At 41.7% G+C, this 22020-nt stretch overlaps 1 protein-coding gene across 2 annotated transcripts in view; it reads left to right on the forward strand.

Moving 5' to 3' along the window:
* The first annotated feature begins 6165 nt into the window (after positions 1-6165).
* Positions 6166-22020, forward strand: part of ckap5 (cytoskeleton associated protein 5) — a 43167-nt gene continuing 27312 nt past the window's right edge. For both annotated transcript variants that reach the window (XM_064951305.1, XM_064951306.1), the window contains exons 1-25: positions 6166-6263; positions 8393-8480; positions 10499-10692; positions 11936-12142; positions 12280-12451; positions 12733-12865; positions 13693-13793; positions 13992-14105; positions 14226-14330; positions 14522-14611; positions 14810-14974; positions 15232-15360; positions 15662-15814; positions 16006-16104; positions 16253-16363; positions 16546-16638; positions 16896-17081; positions 17222-17316; positions 17501-17684; positions 17951-18093; positions 18345-18519; positions 18793-18906; positions 19137-19265; positions 19688-19882; positions 20114-20246. In XM_064951305.1, the coding sequence (XP_064807377.1) occupies positions 8424-8480; positions 10499-10692; positions 11936-12142; positions 12280-12451; positions 12733-12865; positions 13693-13793; positions 13992-14105; positions 14226-14330; positions 14522-14611; positions 14810-14974; positions 15232-15360; positions 15662-15814; positions 16006-16104; positions 16253-16363; positions 16546-16638; positions 16896-17081; positions 17222-17316; positions 17501-17684; positions 17951-18093; positions 18345-18519; positions 18793-18906; positions 19137-19265; positions 19688-19882; positions 20114-20246 (3277 nt within the window). In that variant the 5' untranslated portion in view covers positions 6166-6263; positions 8393-8423. The remainder of the gene's footprint in view (positions 6264-8392; positions 8481-10498; positions 10693-11935; positions 12143-12279; positions 12452-12732; positions 12866-13692; positions 13794-13991; positions 14106-14225; positions 14331-14521; positions 14612-14809; positions 14975-15231; positions 15361-15661; positions 15815-16005; positions 16105-16252; positions 16364-16545; positions 16639-16895; positions 17082-17221; positions 17317-17500; positions 17685-17950; positions 18094-18344; positions 18520-18792; positions 18907-19136; positions 19266-19687; positions 19883-20113; positions 20247-22020) is intronic.

Below are 22020 nucleotides of genomic sequence, written 5' to 3' on the forward strand. Positions count from 1 at the left end.
TGGAACATCGGTATTCACTGAAAGGTTCCTAGTGTAACCCACAAACAGAAGGCAACAATCATGGGTCTATTGATGTAATGGACAATAAGTGATTGATGAACTATTAATGTAATGGACAATAATTAAAATAGCTTATTACACATTTATTAAAGCAGTCCGTATATGCAATACATCAAGCTATGAAGTATGTTGGCCTGAGTAGCCTCAATCGTCTAATTTCAATCACTTTATCAAAACCATCCTTTGCCGCTTGTCATATTAACATTTAAATTAAGGGCCATGTTTAGTTAAAAACAACACAAAACATCGAAGTACATTAAAAAGGATAATAAATCACTCTTGTCTGCATCTATCAACAGATCTTTATCAAACACTACTACTCCACTACCGGTTGAATCAATGGATGGACTATTTTTCCACAGACCCTGTCTCTGGCCGTTTGTCTCTGTGGGTGCTGTAGAACCACACTCTTTAGACCCCTTCCTCAGCACTTGAGAGAGAGACAAAGGATTCACAAAAAGGCTTGATCTTTGGGGTTTTAGGCTGGGTTTCTGTATTAGCACTATGTGACATCTGCTGATGTAAAAAGGGCTTTATAAATACATTGGCTTTGATCTCTCTCTATTATTATCTCTCTATTATCTACATTTTGAAGCATCTGTATGAGGAATCTTTATGTGCTGCATCTGAGAGAGGGTGTGAAAAGGAGAGATGTTACTCAGGAGGAAGACGAGACAGGGGTTTTGGAATCATGGTATCTTGGTACTAAACATTCAGACACAGCATCATAACACATAGTTAAAGTATTGGAGGTACAGTAAGTCATTTGAAACACAGGATGAAAAGAGGTTTGTTGAGGTTCACTGAGTGACCATGGGGCGGTAAGGCAGTGCATTTCTGTCATCTTCACCTGAGTAGCAGAGGAAGGGGTGATGGTCATCATAGCGCAGCTCCACCCATAGGAAGCCTCACCTGTTGGTCAACGCTCCACAGGGGTTGGAGAAGTCCTTCTTAGGGGGTGTGACTCCCTCCCAGTGTCTGTAGTCCATGTGGTCCCCGGTCATCCAGCACCACCTGTCTGTGATGATGTACCTGCATAGGGTCATAGAATGAAAAAAACAAAAGTTGCACACTCATCTCTCCTTGCTTGTGGATTTATTAACAGCATTTCCAATAGCCTTCATCAGGGTGTGGCAAATAGCTTCTCATCACATCTGTAAATAGCTGCGAAGGCCCAGCCACAGTGGGGGGGTGAGGGAGGGCAGGTCGCTGCGCCGCAGCAGATCCTCCACCGCTCTCTGTTCATCCTTGCTGCGGACATAGATCAGGTCCCCATAGTAATCCCTACAGTAGAACAGAGCGTCGGACCAACACAGCTTCTTCATCACCACTGTCACCTTCCTCCCCTTAAGAGGACACTATAGGAAGGAAGTGGAGGAGGGGTGGTGGGCAGGAGAGCATGTAGGGGGGAGAAGATGGGGGAGTTGAAGCACTAGTTGAAGAAGAAGGAAGAGGAGTGGATATTGGGTAAGAGAGGAGAAAAGATAGGAGGATTTTGGAAGGTTGAGTTGAGGACACAGAGGTGGATGTGTCTGAAACAGAGAGAGAGTTTACAATATTTCACTCTTGACACGGGTGCACTCACTGACACAGCATGCAGGGAATCTTACCACAATACCAAAAAAAATTCCTTTACTTTATTAAATGTATTTGACAGGGCCAATGCATATCTCTGTAAATGTGCAAGAGTTAATTTCCTATCTAAAAAAAGATTGAAATGGTCTATATGAAATACAGGAAGAGTTCAACTGTCTGATGAAGATGAACAGTGAAGACAGTCATTGGCTATTACCTGCAGGAGTTGCATGTACCTCCACCTCACATAGCATGAGTAGGTTGTCCTTTCCAGGAATGACCACAATGATGGAGTGACCCTCCATCTAATTACACTGGACATTTTCGGTCTTGCCTGGTCGGATTTGGGAGATGACAACACATCTGGGAAAGTTTGCCATGAATTGCCGCTACAGGACCTTGCTTGATCGTCTTGGTTATTGTCCTCATCAATGGCATGAGCAAGGTTAACCCTGACAATCGTACAGAGAGGACTGAGAGGCCATTCTTCTCGACGCCACGTTCTCTAGAAAATATCAAATCAAAACGTCTGGTAGATTTGCCAAAAAGGAGTGGGTCTTTGGAAAATGTAAGGCACTTGGTTATTTGAATGCCTGCATAACCGAGGGGGTGTTTATGATGTTGTCTCATCATCAACTAAAGCGATTGCTATGTCTTTAGGCCAACTGTTTTACAGATGTAACGGCTTTCTTCTGTTGAAGGAGGAGCAGACCAAATTGCAGTATGATGGTTACTCATGTTTATTGAATGAAAGTAGACTAGACGTGAAATAACTGAACATGAACAAAAACAACAGACGGAAACGTGAAAAAACTATACAGCCTGTCTGGTGAAACTAAACACAGAGACAGGAACAATCACCCACGACACACTCAAAGAATATGGTTGCCTAAATATGGTTCCCAATCAGATACAACGATAATCACCTGACTCTGATTGAGAACCGCCTCAGGGAGCCATAGACTATACTATACTTCCCACAAAAACCCCAAGACAAAAACACCACAATAACCCATGTCACACCCTGGCCTGACCAAATAAATGAAGACAAACATAATATACTTCGACCAGGGCGTGACAACAGAGGAAAGCAGAAATTATATTACGTTTCTTGGCACTGTGAATGAGGAGAAGGAAGGTGACACCTATAATAAAATAACAATTACATTTAAGGATCATTTTAGGATAATTATAGAATGGTTCATTAATGGTTATTAATAATACAATTATATTATAGTACATTACACAATTACACAATTTTGAATTTATTTGTTGTGCTTTAACCGACTTTACATGTCAAATACATCAAATAAAATAGTATTCTGTGGCATCAAGATGTTACTTATCAAGAATATCTACTGCTTCTCTGTCTATTCAGGGCACCCAGCTCTTACTCTCTTTGGCCCCAATGTGTCTGTCGTGTTATACCTTATGGATATAATGTTTCCACTTTTGCATCTACAGTATTTGATTCCCGTTGTTATGACCACATGCAAAATGTATTTGTCTTGATTTCTTTACACATAATGACCTCACCAATGGAGGTTATTGTATTAGTTCATAGAAATCAAAGACAAATACATTTATTATGTGGTCAGAACAACAGGAATCAAATACTGTATCGATAACACACCTCCCCTGTCACAAACACACTCCTCTGTTCCGTGAATAGTTGTCAGGTATGGAAAATAGATTCTTAACTCAGTGACTCACCTGTATAAATAAAGCATAACATACAAAAAAGTAAAAAAATATATACAGTACCAGTCAAACGCTTGGACAAATGTACTCATTCAAGGGTTTTTCTTTATTTTTACTATTTGCTACATTGTAGAATAATAGTGAAGACATCAAAACTAGGAAATAACATGTATGTAATCATGTAGTGACCAAAAAAGTGTTAAATAAATCCAAATATATTTTAGATTTGAGATTCTTCAAAGTAGTCACTCTTTGCCTTGATAACATCTTTGCACACTCTTGGCATTCTTTCAACCAGCTTCATGAGGTAGTCAGCTGGAATGCATTTCAATTAACAGGTGTGCCTTCTTAAAAGTTAATGTGTGGAATTTCTTTCCTTCTTAATGCATTTGAGCCAATCAGTTCTGTTGTGACAAGATACAGTAGGGGTGGTATACAGATGATAGCCCTATTTGGTAAAAGACCAAGTCCATATTGTGGCAAAAACAGCTCAAATAATCAAAGAAAAACGACAGTCCATCATTACTATAATACATGAAGGTCAGTCAATGCGGGAAATTCCAAGAACTTTGAAAGTTTCTTCAAGTGCATTCGGAAAAAATATCAAGCGCTATGATGAAACTGGCTCTCATGAGGACCGCCACAGGAGTTACCTCTGCTGCAGAGGATAAGTTCATTAGTGTTAACTGCACCTCAGAAATTGCAGCCCAAATAAATGCTTCACAGATTTAAAGTTACAGAAGCATCTGCTAAACACGTGTATGTGACCAATAAAATGTTATTGATTTGATTTGATCTCAACATCAACTGTTCAGAGGAGACTGCGTGAATCTTCATGGTCGAATTGCTGTAAAGAAACCACTACTAAAGGACACCAATAATAAGAAGAGACTTGCTTGGCCCAAGAAACACGAGCAATGGACATTAGACTGGTAGAAATCTGTCCCTTGGTATGATGAGTACATATTTGAGATTTTTTGTTCCAACCGCTGGGTCTTTGTGAGACGCAGAGTAGGTGAACGGATGATCTCTGCATGTTTGGTTCCCACACTGTCAGTGATTTATTTAGAATCCAAGGCACACTTAACCAGCATGGCTACCACAGAATTCTGCAGCGACCATCTGGTTTGCGCTTAGTGGGACAATCATTTGTTTTTCAACAGGACAATGACCAAAAACACACCTCTAGGCTTGTAGGGCTATTTGACCAAGAAGGAGAGTGATGGAGTGCTGCATCAGATGACCTGGCCTCCACAATCACCTGACCTCAACCCAATTGAGATGGTTTTGAATGAGTTGGACTGCAAAGTAAAGGAAAAGCAGCAAACAAGTGCTCAGCATATCTGGGAACTCCTTCAAGACGGTTTGAAAAGCATTCTAGGTGACTACCTCATGAAGCTGAGAGAATGCCAAGAGTGTGCAAAGAGTGTAAAATATATATTTAGATTTGTTTAACACTTTTTTGGTTACTACATGATTCCATATGTGTTATTTAATAGTTTTGATGTATTCACTATTAATCTACAATTTAGAAAATAGCGAAAATCAAGAAAAACCCTTGAATGAGTATTTATTATATTCCATGTCTTTAAAAATTATACAATAAGGCAAGATCAGAAGATGAAAGCAAGGTAAGCCATTGTCCTGTCATGGAAATCAATGTCCTCTCCATGTTTTCATTGATACATACGCCAATATGCAAGTACACAAACTAAAATTTGATGTTACAAGTTTACAGCATATTGTTACTGTGTATACCATAGGAATATATTCTAGTCTTTGCTGTATAAATAAATCAGTGGAATCCTCAACTTTATGTACTGTAATGCTTTCTACATTTAAATGAATTTGTCACAGAATTCTACAAGAACAAGAATGTCATCATCCTTGGAAATAGCATAATCACTAGAATATTACTCCCTGCACACCACTGGAAATTAGTTCAACCTAAAGTGTGATGGTGCAAGGTATCTGACTGTTATTCAATGTGTAAATGTTTTTATTGTATCTGTCCCAAGTCAAATACATTAAAGGGATACTATTTTGGTAATGAAGCCATTTATCTACTTCCCCAGAGTCAGATGAATTTGTGGATACTATACCATTTTAGGTTCAGTTTGAAAGAAGTTGCTAACTAGAGTTAGCGTAATTGCTAACTAGCGTTAGCGCAATGTCTGGCGGTCTATGGTAACTGCTAGCATGCATTTCCAAAGTCATGAAGTATCCCTTTAACACGAATAGAATAAATAGTGTAGGCCAACCAGGTCAAACAATAATCCAAATTGTGAAGACAAGGCAGTATGTTCTGTGTCAGGTATAGCCCCAGAAAGAGGGCATCATGTGCCAAAGAGTAAGGCTGGAGCAAGCCAGGGCAAGCAACAGGAGGCAGGCAGAGAAAAGGAAGAAAGGGGCAGGGGAGGACTAGGGACAGTAGAGCATCAAGCTGACCTCAGGGCAGGTAGGGACAATAAGAGGAAACACTGGCGATGAAATAGACAGAAGAGAGTTGAGACCATGCTCATGCTGACTCTATAACTTTACAATTTCAGGGCTCACACACGTTTTCATTCCATATGCCATGTGCAGATATGGCGTTTGCCGTATTGGCAATACAATATGTATTGTTGAGGTCTAAAAGTCAATATATTTTGATTGACACTTACCTAGGGGTAGGTACTGCTTAAATTAAGGTTTGGGCATAATGTTAGCAGTGTGGTTAAGGTTAGGGTTAAGATTTGAACGAAGAGAATTGTAGAAAAAGGCGGGGTTTAGCCATTTGTGGCTGTGGTACGTTACTCTAGTTATGACCCTCCCTCTGGTTCCCCGCCCTTGGAGGCGTTTTCAAAGCTTGGACTGGAGAAAGTAATGATCGAATATCGGCTCCATCAAAATAGATAACACCATTTTGCCTAACAGAAAGACCACAGGTATTTTTTTTAAAGCCACTATTCATTGTTCTGCTTCTTAGCTAGCTAATGAAAGGAGAGTTCGCGCTTTGATGTTCACTCAGACAGACCTCATTCATTTCGCTCACTGCTGCGTTGTCTGGGCCTGGCTGTGGTGGAGATGAAATAGCTGTTTTTTTTTGAATGTCAGGTAACGTTAGACAAGTCTTATTTTGTACACATGCCAGCTTAATGCAATGTCGTAACTTCTATATTTGCTCCACGTTACACCGGTTGGTGAGAAAGCATCGTTGTAAATAATTAACGTGGTTGTTGGGTTTTGGTGGTGTTGACAGGTCCAGCTAGCAGTTACTAGCTAACGTTACGGTTACTAGCCACGTTAGCTTGACGCTGTCAGCTGCCGCTTGCAACGGCATCAGTTTTAACAAGCTGACTGCGTTGACGTTTAAGACGTGTGCCACACATTTGTATCGTTATTTAATTTCAACCAAATCTAGTTTCATAACAAACCGTTTTTTTCTCGAAATATTAGCGCACTTAACTAGTTGCGAGCGGGGCTCTGCCAGCAATGTTCATCATGTTACTGTAACTAGCAACCTAACGTTAGGTTGTAATGTAGCTCGCTAGTTCATTCTGCCCAGCCAAGATACTGAACTCGTCCCAGCCAGTCACATACGTTTCAAGTTGTATTCGGTTGTATGTACAGGATACAACGACATTCGTACTTGCATGCTCCCTTTCGACAATGCAACAACAATCAAATATAATACAATATAAAAATGGAACAAGTGAATGGAAGTAGAATAAACATTTTAGTATAATACAGGAAGGCACTATTTGTAGTACAATATTTAAGCTAACGGCTAGACATGTATCGACGAAAGGGGGGAATTGGGGGCCAAGTATTTACATTGTGTGGGTGTGTGCTAAGGTGTGGGGAGTCGGTGCAGATGGTCAGTCCAGCAGCTTGATGGCTTGTAGATATAAACTGTCTCTGAGCCTGTTGGTATCAGACCTCATGCTCAGATGCGTCTGCCAGACGGTAAGGGAGTGAACTGGGATGTGGGATCCTTTTGATTATGCTGCAGGACTTCCTCAGGCACCGTTTCAAGTAGCTGTTCTGGATGGGTGGGAACACAGCCCCCAGTAATGTACTTGATGTAGCTTGCCAGAATCTGTTGCCATGCTTTTTGGCAAATCTTTACATATCGCTCAGCTATTTGCAAGTAGTTAATTTGCCTAGCTAGATAGATGGATAGCTAAAATGTTGAGGAATACCGTTACACATGACATGATAGTGGTACCCGTAAATGTCATTTCTGAAAGCTGTTTACCCCAACGTGCATTGGTCAATCTGAAATCTGACGGGCATTAGGAGGGAATGACATGCTTGTCCGTTCAAATAGAGCTGTAGCACCTAGTACGGCCGTTTGTGACTACTTAACTAGCTGGCTATATTGTAACGACAAGTTTTGTCTTCAGTTCTCCACCCGCAGTGCATTCGACAAGCTAATTGTTTAACTGAATTATGTCGGCACTCTCCACACACGTGTTATTGCTGCAGGCCAGAGCATCTCACACTGATGAATTTGTGAGTGCCATGTTGTTATCTAAATTCACTATTGGAATGATCTTCTCAATCTTTTGATGCATGCATAGTAGGTTGTGTGTCTTGGATGAAAGGAAGTGAAATACACATTTAATTTAATCCGAAATGTACAGTGCCTTCATAAAGTATTCACACCCCTTGACTTTTTCTGCATTTTATTCTTACAGCCTGAACTTAAAATGGAGATTTTGTCACTGGTCTACACAAAATAGACCATATGTTTTTCAACATTTTTACAAATGAAAAGCTGAAATGTCTTAAGTATTCAACCCCTTTGTTAAGGCAAGCCTAAATAAGTTCAGTAGTAAAAATGTGCTTTACAAATCACATAAGTTGCACGGACTCACTCAGTGTGCAGTAATATTTGAATTCAGGCTTTTAACAACAAAATGTGGAATAAGTCAAGGGGTATGACTACTTCCTGAAGGCATTATATGTTATGACTGTACTATTGACATACCAGCATTCATTCCAACTGGATGTTCTGAGAATGGATAGCACAACTGGTGACTCCCACTTTGTTTTGCTATTGTTGTTACAGTTGAATTTGTAAGGCGAAAACAGAGGTCATCATGGGTGACGACAGTGAGTGGATGAAGTTGCCCATCGACCAGAAGTGTGAACACAAGGTGATTACCCCTTACACACACACACACACACACACACTGAATACAAATCTGACTTTTCACAGTGTTGAATCCTTGCTGGATGTGTTTCAGCAGCTGTGGTTTTGTTTCAGAAAATGTTATCCAATAGCACACCTTGAACTCCCATTATAAGCCAGTGTTTTCCATTAGTGCCAGCCGTCGGCTAATCAGCCGGTTACGGACTCCTTTTCAGCCGGTTACCTTTTCCACTTCCTATTAACCAGGCTACTTTTCATTGAAAAGTTTAAATTGGCTAGTCCCTCGAGCCCTCTCCCGCTAGAATGAATGACATGCAGTTTCTAGCAATCTATTGATAGGATAGGCGCCCATTATACACAAAGCGAGCGACGACGGAAGCGCCGTCTGTCCCATCCCCGGTATAATTTGTGTGCGCTGTGGTTGGATGCAGTTGAATTTCTTTACATGGAGGAGGGAAGAGCGCATGATGCTCGTGGGTTTGTACATCCCATGTCATGTAAGTTGTAACAATGAGTCGAAATCCACTTATTAACCTAATTAATATTTTCTGCGACAATGTATTTTCTTTTGCGTCTTTCACATAGCCAGCGACGCAGAGTCGTGACGCATAAGCTATTTACTTATTGGACAACTGAAAAGCAAGTGTTGACTTGTTATAAAAGGTGTCGAACCGACTGAATAAAGTCGATGTCCTATATTCCTTTGCCATTCATAATTCATGCAGCGTGGTTATGTACATGGTATCGCATCGGGACAAGTAAACCAAAGGTTTTCCTGTCCTAGGATGTCCGGGCTTGCCAGACAGTGGCGCTAAAGTGAGTGACTGGTCTCATCAGTCAGTGTAGCCTATCGCATAGGTGAGAGAGCCATTCATTTGGCTCCCTAATTTGCATGGGGACCGGTAGGCCAAGGTTTTGATGATTATCTGCAGATAAATAATGAAAATATTCGATGAAGAATCATCACTGCAGGAACAATAGGTTGTGGAGAGCCTCATTCTGGTCCAAATATGATCATTAGGTCCCTTACGGAATCTGGGCTTTAAAACGGAATTCAACAATGTAACGAATGTATTGACGTTTTTAGCAACAAAAAAAAATGTGTGCGTATGAAACATGTTGAGTTTTTTATTTTGTGTTGAGTATAATACTTAAGACTGACATAAAGCCTTTGATGTTTTCCATTGAACCGTTTTCATTTATTTTTCAAGATAATATGGGCTATTTACTTAATTTTTGTATTCTAATAAAATACATCATTTGAAAAAGAAACGTGGCAATGCATATTTTGCAGTAAAACAAAGTAAGAAAGTAAGACTTTAATCTCGAATACAGGTTAAATATGAAATGTTTCATATTCTTATACTTAAAAAATAGCCCTTATCATATAGACCTAGACAAAATCCAGAACTACGACCAATGCACTGAATTCATACATTTTCAGTCATTTAAATTGTCATGTCTTTCTACACAATACATTTTTCCGATCTTGGAGGTAAACTCGATAAAGTAGCCAATTCAATCATTTCGCACTACTGGCCCGGGCGTGCCTGGCTGGCAAATGTTTCTCTTTGGTGGTTACTCTGTGTACTTGTGAAAAACACTGGTAAGCTCATTTAAGGAGCAGCTTTTCTTGAACACCGTTTCCCCCACAAAAACAGCTCATTTGGACTACGTTTTTCCCACAGCAAAGAGCTAGACTGAAGACTGCTCAATGGGTTTTCCAAAAGGATAGCCTAACATGCAGTGAAGCTTATGATTTTAAAGTTTCCGATCCCTGTCTTCAGTCTCTCTCAAATGATTTACACTCACTGACTGCTTCAATCACAATGGAGGATATGCTAAGCCAAACAACTGCCCTCTGTACTTAACATCAAAATAAGGCCCATTATAAATTTGTTTCTTACTCTGGCTGTACAACTAGAATCTGGGTCACATCAAATCCCTTAGTTATAAACTAAAATGTACCTTGACTCCCTCTCATCACAAGGCTCACTATTCTCCTGCTTTATCCCAACCAAGGTATGGAAAGCCAGACTAAATGGCTATGAAGAAGCCCTTAAGCTCTTCAAAAGGATAGAGGACGAGAAGAGCCCAGAATGGGGCAAATACCTGGGCCTGCTTAAGAAGTTTGTGACAGACTCAAACGCAGTGGCCCAGCTTAAGGGTCTTGAGGCAGCACTTGCCTACGTCGAGAATGCTCATGTGGCTGGCAAGTAAGTATTAGACCTAGATCTCATCTGACGACACAAACTGAACTTTGTAAATACAAGAAGATGTAATAGTAACTCATTGCCTAGATCTTCAGGCTAGTTGAAAATAAGTCATGAAAAGGCCTAACTCATAGCCTTGGTTGACAGGTTCGGTGAATGCATACAATTATAATACAAGAGACTCGTAATTAGATGGATTAATACATCTATATCTCCCAATGAAAGCTTTGTCTGTTTTAAGTGCTGCTCTCTTTGTGAAACTGGGCTAGTTGTGGAAGCTCCAGTGAGCTGCAACGCCGTCAGGATACATTTTAAGCCTGCCTGATATTTATTTATGGAGAGAGCCAGTCTGACATCAGATCTGTATATTGTGTGCAGCCTATCAAGCAAGGATTACACTATTGAATGACTAGTAGGGACTTTGAGTCTATCTCAGAGTTGACACTTCAAGATTCCACCCGGATGATGTCTACTATGTGGTGATTAGTCTAGGTTGATATTTACATGTTGTACAAGATATCAAAGCCTAACCTATATTTGAAGTCAAACAAAAAGGCTTTTTTTTTTTTACGTGTGTGAACATGCTGGAATTAGAATGCCCGGTAGTGAATGAGAGAAGACGGCCGCAAGCATTAATGCCGTTATGCGCTTCAAATTGGAAAGCAAGTCTATTTTCCTCGTGTCTATCCGAAGCCATGCTGGTAAAGTGAGCGAATAAAAAGCTAGAAAATAGACTGTTTGTGCATTGTCATGTCTGTAGTTGTGACATGTATAGTTAAAACGCGTCTATTTAGTGTTTGTGTAGCTGCTAGTGCCAATAATACATATTTGAAAACAATAACTTTATGCCTGCCTTTGTTGATTTCGAGCACAGGCATATAGCCTACGTCTGGGGAACTCTGTTCAAGAGAGAATACTGTTATGTGGAAACAACGAGACTAGTGAAATTCTTTATAAACGGCTAGGTTGTATTAGCTATAACTCTCCTCACGTTTGTGAGCTAACAGAAGAAGCAGGTACAGTGGCTCCCGTAGGACATATAAGGTGAGTCAAAAGGAACACGCAACAATAATTTGCAAGGGTTACGTAGCAAACATATCATTCAACTGTTTATTATGGACTCTTAATGACAATTAAGTTGGTATACGCTACGCAGTGTCTGTGAATTGATAATCTACTCTCGCACGGAAAGTTTGACGGTGTCTTTCTGTGTGGTTTCGGCTTAAGTGTTTTGCATGTGTTCCAGAACATCAGGAGAGGTGGTGTCGGGAGTGGTCAGTAAAGTGTTCAACCAGCCTAAAGCTCGGGCCAAAGAGCTGGGCTCAGACATCTGCCTCATGTACATGGAGATTGAGAGGGCTGAGGTGGTTCAGGACGAGCTCATCAAAGGCCTCGATAACAAAAACCCCAAGATTGTTGTCACCTGTATTGAAACTTTAAGGAAAGCACTTAGGTGAGTTTTTCTACTTCATAGTTTTCCTAAAGATTTCTCCAACCAATTAATTCAGCCACTTTTTTTTACCATAGCTATTATGTCATTACATAGGGCTAAATCCTGAAATGTAACACTTTTTTTTTTTTCATTTCCAGTGAGTTTGGCTCCAAAATTATTACTCTGAAGCCAGTGGTGAAAGTTTTGCCCAAACAGTTTGAGTCGCGAGAAAAGGCAGTTCGAGATGAGGCCAAACTACTAGCAGTAGAGATCTATAAATGGATCCGGGATGCTCTTCGACCTCCTCTCCAGGGCATCAACTCTGTTCAGGTGAGATGAGGCTTCTGAAAACGTTGATACAGAGGCTCTTTCTCAGTTCATCTTTCCTCAATTTCTTACATCCTTCTCAAAACACATAGGATAAGTAGGTCTGAGGGGAGGGACTTTGGACCTTCTTCAATAATAGGATTGATGCATGGAATCTTCAAAAGACCAATTGAGATGCAGCCAGAGTTTGCTTATGCTCATATGCAACATGGGTCTCCGTAAATGCTGGAACAACTGATGAGTGGGATGTCTAACAGCGGTCTTTCCTCTTCTTTCTTTCACAGTTGAAGGAACTGGAGGAAGAGTGGGTGAAGCTGCCGACTGCAGCCCCCAAACAGAGCCGCTTCCTCCGCTCACAGCAGGCCCTCAAGGCCAAGTTTGAACAGCAGCAGGCAGCTGGAGGAGACGAGGCAGATGGTATACTTTATCGGATTTAGCCTATAGTTTTGAAGTTCTCATTTTAAGGCACTTTACCTCCTTTTTTCCCCCTTAGCCTGGATGGCAGTCTTTGCACTGTCTTATGGAACTCCTTAAGGAGTTGTTGACGAGAGCACCAACAGATCTGTGACTAGGCTTCTCCTCAGCAGCTTAATTCCATTTGTGAAACAATTGATCTTCGTCATTGGCTTTTTTTGAGAGAATTTGCGCAACGCTTTATGTCTTTGTGGAAGATGTATGTAAATGTGCCAGTTATCTTGTTGATGGAAACTGGTCTTGTGAAAAACCTTTGCTGAAGCGTCGTCATCACAAAGTCTCAAGCATACAGTACCAGTCAAAAGTTTGGACACAAGGATTTTTCTTTATTTTGACTATTTTCTACATTCTAGAATAATGGTGAAGACATCAAAACTATGAAATAACACACATGGAATCATGTAGTAACCAAAAAAGTGTTAAAAGTGTTACCTTGTCTCAACACAAGGGATTAGCTCAAACGCATTAGGAGGGAAAGAAATTCCACAAATGAACTTTTAAGAAGGCACACCTGTTAGTTGAAATGCATTCCAGGTGACTACCTCATGAAGCTGGTTATGTTATTTCATAGTTTTGATGTCTTCACTAATATTCTACAATGTAGAAAATAGTAAAAAATAAAGAAAAACCCTTGAATGAGTAGGTGTGTCCAAACGTTTGACTGGTACTGTATGACTTGTTTTTTTTCTATAATCATGTAGATGATGAGATGGGTAGGCCGGTCTACATTATCAAATTGAATGTCTAACACTGTAAACTCTCTCTTTCAGGAGATAAGGATGATGAACCTGCACCTCAGGTAGACCCTTACGAGCTGCTGGAAGCAGTGGAGATCCTCTCGAAACTACCTAAAGACTTCTACGACAAAATTGTACGTTTGGGCACCACTGTTTTAAAGGACATGACCCTTAAACTAAAAAGGCCTTAAGTGTATCTATTGAATTAATATATTTCTAAACATGTGTCATAATATCTTTTGAAAGCAAAAGTTAAGCTATTATGTGTTTCTTGTATTGTGTGGAATCCATGTCATGAGACACAAACCATCTATCATCATATCTGTCCTTAGGAGGCCAAAAAATGGCAGGAGAGGAAAGAGGCCCTGGAAGCAGTGGAGACCTTGGCTAAAAACCCTAAATTAGAGAACGGGGACTTTGGTGACTTAGTCAGAGCACTAAGAAAGGTACTGTAACATTTATGCTTCACGGGAACACCACTAATGGGGATGCCGGGTAGTGGAATGTGTCTCCAGGAAGTAGGACAATGATAAACGTCCTGAAAAGAACGATTTCTTGTTTCTCAGGTTATTGGTAAAGATGCAAATGTTATGTTGGTGACCCTAGCTGCCAAATGTGTGGCTGGACTAGCAGCTGGGCTTCGGAAGAAGTTTGGAACGTACGCAGGACATGTAAGTTACCTTCAAGGCAGTGGTATAGAATTGTGTACACAACAGTTATGCTCAGCCAAGAGCAGTGAATGTGGGAGCTGATGCATGAACAAGCTGAGTGGGTTAACAGTAGGGAGCAGTGGCAACATGTCCTTGTACATCCTGATTTACTGTGCCAGAAACACTGCTTATATTATGCTCTGTGTTTCAAGGTGGTGCCAACAATTTTAGAAAAGTTTAAAGAGAAGAAACCCCAAGTGGTCCAGGCCTTGCAAGAGGCTATTGATGCAATCTTCCTTACTGTGAGTGAACTGTACTATGTGGATTCACTGGTAATAGTTTGGGCTTTGTTGCTATGTGATTCATATCAAGCTGATTTTGTGAGATCTGGAATGTCGGTACTGTTTTGAGATATTCTTTGCCGTTTGAATTGGTCAAGGGACTGCCTATATTTTCTGGGCCTAACATAATATTTTCCATGTCTTCTTATTGTTTTGCAGACAACTCTCCAGAATATCAGTGAGGATGTGTTGGGTGTGATGGACAACAAGAACCCTTCCATCAAACAGCAGGCCTCTCTGTTCCTGGCCAGAAGCTTCCGCCACTGCACCCAAGCCACGTTGCCAAAGAGCATGCTCAAAGCTTTCTGTCCTGCATTTCTCAAGGTTCCCGAAAACATTTCATATTCATAAATGGGCAACAGGCTGGTTTCCCAGACACAGATTAAGCCTAGTTCTGGACTAAAAAGCATGCTTACTTGAGAATCTGGATTGAAAGTACTTTTTAGTCCAGGATTAGGCTTAATCTGTGCCTGGGGAAAACGTCCCTCTTGTGTTCACAAGTGATAATGTTTTGTCCGCCATTTTGTGAATGCGTGTGGAATTATACTCCTACTTTCCCATCTCTTGATTAACCTTCTCAGCAAGTGAATGATTCGGCCCCAGAGGTGAGAGACGCTGCGTATGAAGCTTTGGGGACAGCCATGAAGGTGGTGGGGGAGAAGGCTGTCAACCCATTCCTGGCTGATCTGGACAAACTCAAGCTTGACAAGGTGAGGATTGCTATCAGTATATCTTATCATTAATATCAGTGTGTTAGTCTATCGTCAATATACAGCATGACCTTATCGTTGGTATCAGTCGATCTTGTGTGCCGTGTTATATTGTGTATCCTGTGTAAAACTAGTTTACCCCTTGAAACTAAAGGTGAACTAATGCCAATGTAGAGGAGTTCTTTATCGGATACAGCGTTTTATTAATATGAGTAAATGAGATTGTATCCTTTAAAGTTGACCCATTTGGAAGAGTAGACAACAAATGAAATGACCTGACCATCCATCTCTAAATGAACAGATTAAAGAAAGTGCCGATAAAGTGGAGCTGCCTGGAAAGAAAGGTGGTGGTGGTGTTGGGGCGGAGAAGAAGGCACCTGCTGCAAAGGCAGCACCGCCTGCTGTGGCTCCAGCTAGATCCTCTGGACCGCCCAAGAAGGCCCCAGCAGCGAAGGTTTGATTGATTTAATTGATTTGGCAGTTAAAATGCATATTAAAGCCACCTCCGCCTGAGATGAGGTGAAGCCCAGGCTGTCAGTCTTATTCACCAGGCTCTCTGCACTGTCCCCGATGACAAACTGTAACCATCGTAGGCGTATGTAAAGAAACTACTAACAATGAGTTTTTGTGTTCGTTATTTTGCAGTTGGGTGGACCTCCTAAGAAAGGGAAACCTGCCTCCGCTCCGAGTGCGAAAGGAAAGAAATGTCCTGAAACGAAGGAATTTGTAGAGACCGAGCTATCAGTGAGTCGACTGTTTAAGAGGACTGCTATGTGCAGCGTTTTAACCGTAGTTTTAACCGTAGTTTTAACCGTATGGGTCTGATTTGAATGAGCGAAACAGTTTTTCGTGCAGTGAACTCTTTCATCTCCCTTCTGTTTGTGTCCACTAGATTGAGGTGTGTGAGGAGAGGTCCGCCACGGTGCTCCCTGCCTCCTGCATGCAGCTGCTGGACTCTGCTAACTGGAAGGAGAGACTGGCCAGCATGGAGGAGTTTCAGAAGGTGACTAGTTTTGACTGTATAATCTGACTTCTTTAGTATTGTCTTACTCCTATCTCATTAAATGGAACCCGTTTGTGTTCTATTTAATTCTGTGATCTTGCTCGTATCGCGAACCTGTAAATAGATTCATTAGTGAAGTTAGGTACTTTTATGTTAAATTCTTGTCATGTGATTGTCATCAGGCTGTGGAGCAGATGGACAAGAGTGAGATGCCTTGCCAGGCTCTGGTTAGGATGCTTGCCAAGAAACCAGGCTGGAAAGAGACTAACTTTCAGGTACATCATACCAAAGTTTTAAAACACTTACCGCAACAACAAGCGCTAAAATGGATGCATAGATACAAATGTTGATTATATCACCTGAGGTTTTTTTTTTTTTTTTACGGCTTAGACCTATGCATTGGACCTTGTATTTGTCCAGTACCTGTCATTATTGTGGATTGTGTAAAATAAGAAACTCTATTCACTAGATGGATCCACCTTGCTCTGTCGTCACAACTGACTTATGGTTCTTGGGTTTGGTCATGGTTCAGGTGATGCAGATGAAGCTTCACATTGTGGGTCTGATAGCCCAGAAGGGATCATTCTCCAAGACGTCAGCCTTTGTGGTGTTGGACGGCCTGGTGGATAAAATAGGAGATGTGAAGTGTGGCGGCAAAGCCAAGGAGGGCCTGACTGCTACTGCTGAAGCCTGCTCCCTACCCTGGACTGCTGAACAGGTCTGTTGTCTTTCTGACTACATTTCTAATTGACACTGTGGGTCTGCTATTCCATTTTTTTTCTTCCCGTGTCTTTGAATTTAAAAAAAAGAACACAGGTAAGAAATATCAGTTGTTCACGAGCGTTCTTCATCCCTCAGGTGGTTTCCATGGTTTTTGCACAGAAGAATCCTAAAAATCAAGCTGAAACCCTCAACTGGTTGGCTAATGCCATGAAGGAATTTGGATTTGCTGGGTAAGTGTCTTACTTCCCATTATTGTCGGTGTATTCATTCACCAATGACCATATCAAAGCATTCCGTGTCCTATGATAAGATGTTCTAATTCACGCAACCATTGTGGTAACACAAGTCTGCCAGTATAATGCTTTATAACTTGTTCTAAATATGTATGATAATGTGCATGTTTATCCCCTGCAGCATCAATGTGAAGGGTTTTATTAACAACGTCAAGACGGCGTTGGGAGCGACCAACCCTGCGGTGCGGACCGCAGCCATCACCCTCCTAGGAGTCATGTACCTGTACATGGGAGCTCCTCTGCGCATGTTCTTCGAGGATGAGAAACCTGCCCTGCTGAAACAGATAGACGATGAGTTTGAAAAGGTAAGAAAAACATGGGTGAGGAATAGATTGATTTGAAGAACCCGGCAATATGGCCGTATCTAATATGTGTAGTATGTATACAATTGTGTATTTGTTTTTTCTAATGAATGGCCTCTCTGGCTCTCTTTTGAAATCGCTAGCTACAGGTTGATTTCATCTGCTATTTGTTCGCTCTACATAAGATTGTCAAGAATGCATATAAGAAATGTATATATTGTATGTACATGTATATATTTTCAATGGGGCTGATGAGATTGCTGCTTCAGATGCAAGGCCAGTCTCCTCCAACTGCGTTCAGAGGAGCCAGGAAAGGAGGAGCGGAGGAGGATGGAGAGGAGGCAGACGAGCAGGAGGAGGATGGGGGAGGAGCACCCGACGTCATGGATCTGCTACCTCGAACCGACATCAGGTTTGACTTTACGCTCATACCCTTTTTCACACTACCTTGTCGGTGCTGTTCTGTATTTTCAGCAACTATGATGGATGCGTAATCAGGCCAGCTCATTACTGCTTAGATCGGTTTGGCTCTGTTCAGCTCAGTAGTGTGAAGAACCCTGTTCTACTTTTGACTATTTAGATGGCGTTTTTTCCGTTCTATGTTTTTAATGGTTTAGCCATTCCACCTCATTAATCCACTCCATTCTTCTGTCTCCTGTGCAGTGATAAGATCACGCAAGACATGGTGGATAAGGTAGGTGACAAGAATTGGAAGATTCGTAAGGAGGGTCTGGACGAGGTGGCAGCGGTTATCTCTGAGGCCAAGTTTATCCAGCCCAGCATCGGAGAGCTACCCATGGCACTGAAGGGACGCCTCAACGACTCCAACAAGATCCTGGTAAGAAGTGTGCTGGGCTCTGACTGAAGAGCTACCGGTCTTAAAAAAAAAATTAAAAAAAAAAAATATATATATTTTTTTCCCAGTTTCAATATAAAGCATGATGGAGACGTGGATTGTTTTAAAGGCAGTTATTTTACGACAAAGTCTTCAAACATTTTGCCAGGCACTCTTGTATGTTAAGTCTAAAGTATATTTTCTTCTGTCTGATAGTAGAATGTTATATGATTATTGTAGCTTTTTCTGATCCCAAAGTATCTCTTCTCTCCCCAGGTCCAGCAAACCCTGACCATTCTTCAGCAGATCGCCGTAGCGATGGGCCCAGCTCTGAAGCAACATGTCAAGAACCTGGGCATGCCCATCATCACTGTACTGGGAGACGGCAAGGTAAAGACTATCATACTCTGACATGCATGCACAAAGGCATAGGTAGTTATTATGATTAGTGTGATAGAGAATATTATACTGTACGCATAGTACACACATGATGAGCATAACAATCTCGTATAAGTGATAGACTGAGTGACTGTTTGTTGTTCTCAGTATGTTGTCACTCAGTATTGTATTGAGTGAATAATTGGTGTTGACTGACTCTGTGTATCCCCTCTCCCCTGTAGACCAACGTGCGTGCTGCTGCCATGACAACCCTGCAGGCCTGGGTAGAACAGACCGGCATGAAGGACTGGCTGGAGGGAGAGGACCTCTCTGAAGAGCTCAAGAGAGAGAACCCCTTCCTTAGGCAGGAGGTACAAACACAGCCCTTCAGGTCATCTCTTCAAACCTCTCTTAAAGCCTGCCTCTTGTAGCTGGCAGTAATATGTAATAAGGATGTGGTTAGGTGCTGGTATTGTGTGGAATCTGAGCACAAGGTTGAAACATTGGGGGCATCTGGAATGGGAAGCGTAATACCTCCCAACCATGTTTGATGGCCATGTACGTTTAGAATCTCCCCCCGGCACAGCCAGAAGAGCTTGGTTCCTCTAGGTTTCTTCCTAGGTTCCTGCCTTTCTAGGGAGTTTTTCCCCTAGCCACTGTGCTTCTGCATTGCTTGCTGTTTGGGGTTTTAAGCTGTGTCTCTGTATAAGGACTTTGTGACATCTGCTGACGTAAAAAGGGCTTTATAAATGCATTTGATTGAGAAAGACCCCTATAACATGCCCCCCCCCAGGTGCTGGGCTGGCTGGCAGAGAAGCTCCCCGCCATGCGTACGGTGCCCTCTGACCTGATGCTGTGTGTGCCCTACCTGTACTTCTGTCTGGAGGACCGCAACGGAGATGTGAGGAAGAAGGCCCAGGACGCCCTGCCCATCTTTATGATGCACCTGGGCTACGAGAAGATGTTGAAGGCCACTGGCAAACTCAAGGTACGCCCTGCCACGGAGGAGACTTGGACAGGCTAAATTTAAAGATATAAAAGATGACTGACTAATTAATAGTGGAGTGAAATGGAGTGAAATGGATTCCCAGGCTAGAGAACATTGTCTTACGTCCGGTTCGTGGCTACGCTGTCGTGTTAGAATGACGCAATTTTTCTGAAGCCAATGAGCTTGTATTGTTGTTCTGTCGTGACTCTCTGTGTCCCACTCTCCCTGCAGCCCGCCTCCAAGGAGCCTGTGTCTGCCCTGCTGGAGAAGGCCCGGGCAGTGATGCCAGCCAAGCTCGCTCCACCTCCTGGCAAAGCTGGCGCAGCCAAGTCTGTCAGCGGCGGTGCCCCTGCTGCAAAGTCAGGTTGGCTTGCTTCTCAGTTACTGTCTGAATGATGGGTGATCAAATTGTACTTGTCACATGCGCCAAATACACAAATGGTCGCTCCCATTTGATTAATTGTTCAGCAGTCTTCTAAGCTGTAAGACTGCTGAACAATTAGTCAAATGGTCACCTGGACTATTTACATTGAACCCCTCGACTAACCTGTACCCCCGCACTTTGACTTGGTACCAGTACACTGTGTATATAGCTTCGTTATTGTTATTTTGTGTTACCTTTTATTACATTTGTTACTTCAGTATTTTCTTAACTCTGCATTGTTTAACTTCTTGCGTCGAGCAATCCCGGATCCGGGATTCTATTTATAGCCTCAAGCTTATTAGCATAACGCAACGTTAAGGGCTTGTAAGTAAGCATTTCACGGTAAGGTCTACACCTGTTGTATTCGATGCATGTGACATACGATTTAATCATACAGCACTGTAGAAGCTCATAATTAGCCTTTTGAAGGTAGACTTGGCACTCCGGTACCGCTTGCCATGCGGTAGCAGAGATAAGTCTATGACTTGGGTTACTGGAGTCTTTAACAATTTTTGGGGGGGCCTGATATCGCCTATTATATAGGTCCTGGATGGCAGGAAGCTTGGTCCCAGTGATGTACTGGACCGTGCGCACTACACTCTGTAGCGCCTTACTGTCTGATGCCGAGCAGTTGCCGTAACAGGCGGTGATGCAACCGTTCAGGATGCTCTCGATGGTGCAGCTGTATAACTATGAGTGTGCAGAACAGTGTGCATCCCAAATGGCACCCTATTACCTAATTAAATTTGCATTACTTTTGACCAGGTTCAATAGTGCTCCCCTATTTAGGGAAGTCCTAAATAGTGGAGTATGCGCCTTTTCATGTGGCTATATCTTTTCCAATTGTCTTATCTTTGTTATGTTCTAATTCACAGAGTAAAAAACTCTCTATGGACACTATGAAACCAAGTTTATTCTGCCCAGAGGATCAATACAGCTGCATTAGACAAACATTTTCACCCAAGCACAGATATTTAACGTATCCTCATATGCTGAGTCTCCTCCTACCTATCTGTACAAACATTGTTCTTTACTGCTAGGCAGGACACTAGTGATATGGGCCATAAACTTTTATTTCTCCCATAACCTCTTGCGATGAGCAATCCCGTATCCGGGAGCGTAATTATAGCCTCAAGCTCATTACCATAGCGCAACGTTAACTATTTTTGAAAATCGCAAATGAAATAAATATATTGGCTCACATGCTTAGCCTTTTGTTAACAACACTGTCCTCTCAGATTTTCAAAATATGCTTTTCAACCATAGCTACACAAGCATTTGTGTAAGAGTATTGATAGCTAGCCTAGCATTCAGCAGGCAACATTTTCACAAAAACAAGAAAAGCATTCAAATAAAATCATTTACCTTTAAAGAACTTCGGATGTTTTCAATGAGGAGACTCTGTTCGATAGCAAATGTTCAGTTTTTCACAAAAAGATTATTTGTGTAGGAGAAATCGCTCCGTTTTGTTCATCACATTTGGCTAAGAAAACCCCTGAAAATTCAGTCATTACAACGCCAAACTTTTTTCCAAATTAACTCCATAATATCGACAGAAACATGGCAAACGTTGTTTAGAATCCATCCTTAAGGTGTTTTTCACATATCTATTCGATGGTAAATCAATCGTGGCAGTTGTCTTTCTCTTCTGAACCAAATGGAAACATGCATGCAGCTGGAGATTACGCAATAATTTTGACGGACGACACCAGGC

The sequence above is a fragment of the Oncorhynchus masou genome, chromosome 31, assembly GCF_036934945.1.
Source record: "Oncorhynchus masou masou isolate Uvic2021 chromosome 31, UVic_Omas_1.1, whole genome shotgun sequence".
Classification (NCBI taxonomy): domain Eukaryota; kingdom Metazoa; phylum Chordata; class Actinopteri; order Salmoniformes; family Salmonidae; genus Oncorhynchus; species Oncorhynchus masou.